Here is a 2,552-nt window from a genome sequence, read left to right as displayed (position 1 = left end):
ACTTAAAAGTCATCTATGAAGACTTCAAGGTAGTCCTCTACTATATCCGTAAAGATCGCCATCATACACCGTTGAAAAGTGGTTGGTGCATTGCACAAGCCAAATGGCATCCGCTTGAAAGCGAAAGTGCCATAGGGACAAGTGAAAGTTGTTTTCTCTTGATCTTCGGGGCAATAAGGATTTGATTGTAGCCCGAATATCCATCTAGAAAGTAATAGAACGCCTGACCGGCCAACCTATCAAGCATTTGGTCAAGAAATAGTAGTGAAAAATGGTCTTTCCTTGTGACTTTATTTAGCTTCCGATAGTCCATACACACTCTCCACCCGGCCACCGTTCTTGTTCGAATCAACTCGTTCTTATCATTGGTGACCACAGCTATGACCCTCTTCTTCGGGACACATTGCACCAGAAACGTCCACGAACTGTCGGAAATAGGGTAGACCACCCCGGCATCCAACCTTGATAATCTCCTTTTTTGATCACGTCTTGTATGGATTCATTGAGTCTTCTTTGATGTTCAGAGGATGGCTTGGCATCGTCCTCCAAGTTAATCTTGTGCATGAAAAATGCGGGGCTTATTCCCCGAATATCCGCCAAAGTCTACCCAATAGCTTTCTTCCTCTTGTGGAGCACCGCCAATGTAGAGTCAACCTGAACATTAGTCAAACAAGAGGAAAGGATAACTGGTAAAGTAGAACAAGGGCCAAGGAATTCATACCTGAGATATGGAGGCAATGGCTTCAACTCCAAGATAGGAGGCTCTTCAATTGAAGGCTTTGTAGGAGAAGTTTTCCTATTCTCAAGATCCAAGGAAAGTTTTCGGGGTGCATAGTTATACGACCTCATTCTTTACAAAGAATTAACATATTCCATGAAGCCATCCATCTCGTCATCATCAAAATTTAGCAAGACGGCCTCCAACATGTCAACCACATTAATCGTGGCACATGTATCATCAACAATCACATCGGTCACCAAGTCCACGAACGAACATACTTCATTGCTATTCGATTGCCTCATAGATTTGCACACGTGGAACACTACCTTTTCATCACCCACCCAAAAAGTAAGGTCACCGGCTTCCACATCAATAAGAGCCTTCCCCGTAGCAAGGAAAGGTCTACCAAGAATAATCGGGACCTCATAGTCCACTTCACAATCAAGAATAACAAAATCCGCCAGGAGAATGAACTTGTCAACTCGAACCAATACATCCTCAATCACCCCCAATGGTCTCTTCATTGTACGATAGACCATTTATAATCTCATAGATGTGGGTCTTGGTTGCTCAATTTCCAATGTCTTGAAAACCGAATAGGGCATCAAATTGATACTCGCCCCAAGATCATAAAGAGCTTTTGCAAACTCGGCACTTCTAACGGTACAAGGGATTGTGAAAGCACCGGAATCTTCCAACTTAGGAGCCATCGAATGCACGATTGCACTCACTTGGTGTGTGTCTTTGATAGTTTCAAAATTCACCGACCGCTTCTTTGTCACTAAGTCCTTCATAAATTTTGCATATCCGGGCATTTTTTCCAAGGCTTCAACTAAAGGCACATTTATCGAGACTCTTCATCATATCAATGAACTTTTTAAATTGATTCTTGTCATTTTTCTTGGCAAGCCTTTGAGGATAGGGAGGAGGTGGCTTAGGCAATGGTGCCTTAGCTTTTTGCACTACCGATTCCGATATGTTAATCACATGATCCCTAGATGGGTTCACATCCTCTTGAGTTTCTTCCACCTTGTCATTAATATCAATACACACTTCTCCATTTATGTGCACAACATTCTTTGGAATCTCCTATTTCTCTACCAGTTGCTCATCATCCACAAGTTGCATTTGACTTGAGGCAGGTGCATTCCCACCTCTTCCACTTCTTGTAGTGACGGCCATGGCATGCCCCGTATTGTTCCCACCCTTCGAGTTCACCACCGTATCACTTGGTAGTGCCCCTTAGGACTAGATTTAAAGCTTGAGAGATTTGACCCATTTGCACTTCTAAGTTTCAGATTGACGTGTTGTGTGAAGCAAGTTGGGCATCAGAATTAGCATTCTTCTCCATCATTTGCTTGAACATGTTCTCAATATGACTCATTTCACTATTGGAGGAACTAGGACCATGAGAAGGATAATGAGGTGGGTTTCTCGGTGGTTGATTCATAGGGGGCCTTTGAAAACCCGACCTCTGATTTCCTTGGTTGTTGTTCCACTCACCTTGGTTATTGCCTCCCCAATTGCCTTGATTGTTATTATTTTGCCAATTCCCTTGGTTATTGCTTTCACTCCAATTGCCTTGATTTTTTCCACTATTCCAATTACCTTGGTTGTTAGAATTCCAATTGCCTTGATCATTTGAAGGTCTACATTGTTCTTGACTAGGGCCTTGGAAGTTGTTTCTTTGCCCTTGAAAGTTGTTCACATATTGAGCCTCTTCCTCTTGATCATTATAAGAGTCACCTTGATTAAATCCACTATCATCTTGCACAAGATTGTCCACTCTTTGTTGCACTTGTGGACTTCTTGTTCTTCTCTTGTTTACCAT

General features: G+C 42.5%; 1 protein-coding gene across 1 annotated transcript; it reads right to left on the bottom strand.

Annotated features, from left to right (window-relative positions):
• Window positions 1-2,015: 2,015 nt before the first annotated feature.
• Window positions 2,016-2,552, bottom strand: LOC138907942 (uncharacterized). Its single transcript, XM_070198569.1, has one exon. It carries the CDS (start codon window positions 2,550-2,552, stop codon window positions 2,016-2,018), a length of 537 nt encoding a protein of 178 aa, XP_070054670.1.

Source organism: Nicotiana tomentosiformis, chromosome 3 (assembly GCF_000390325.3).
Source record: "Nicotiana tomentosiformis chromosome 3, ASM39032v3, whole genome shotgun sequence".
Taxonomy (NCBI): Eukaryota; Viridiplantae; Streptophyta; class Magnoliopsida; order Solanales; family Solanaceae; genus Nicotiana; species Nicotiana tomentosiformis.
The sequence above is the reverse complement of the archived record's forward strand: the minus strand, read 5'-3'. Positions and strand labels throughout refer to the sequence as shown.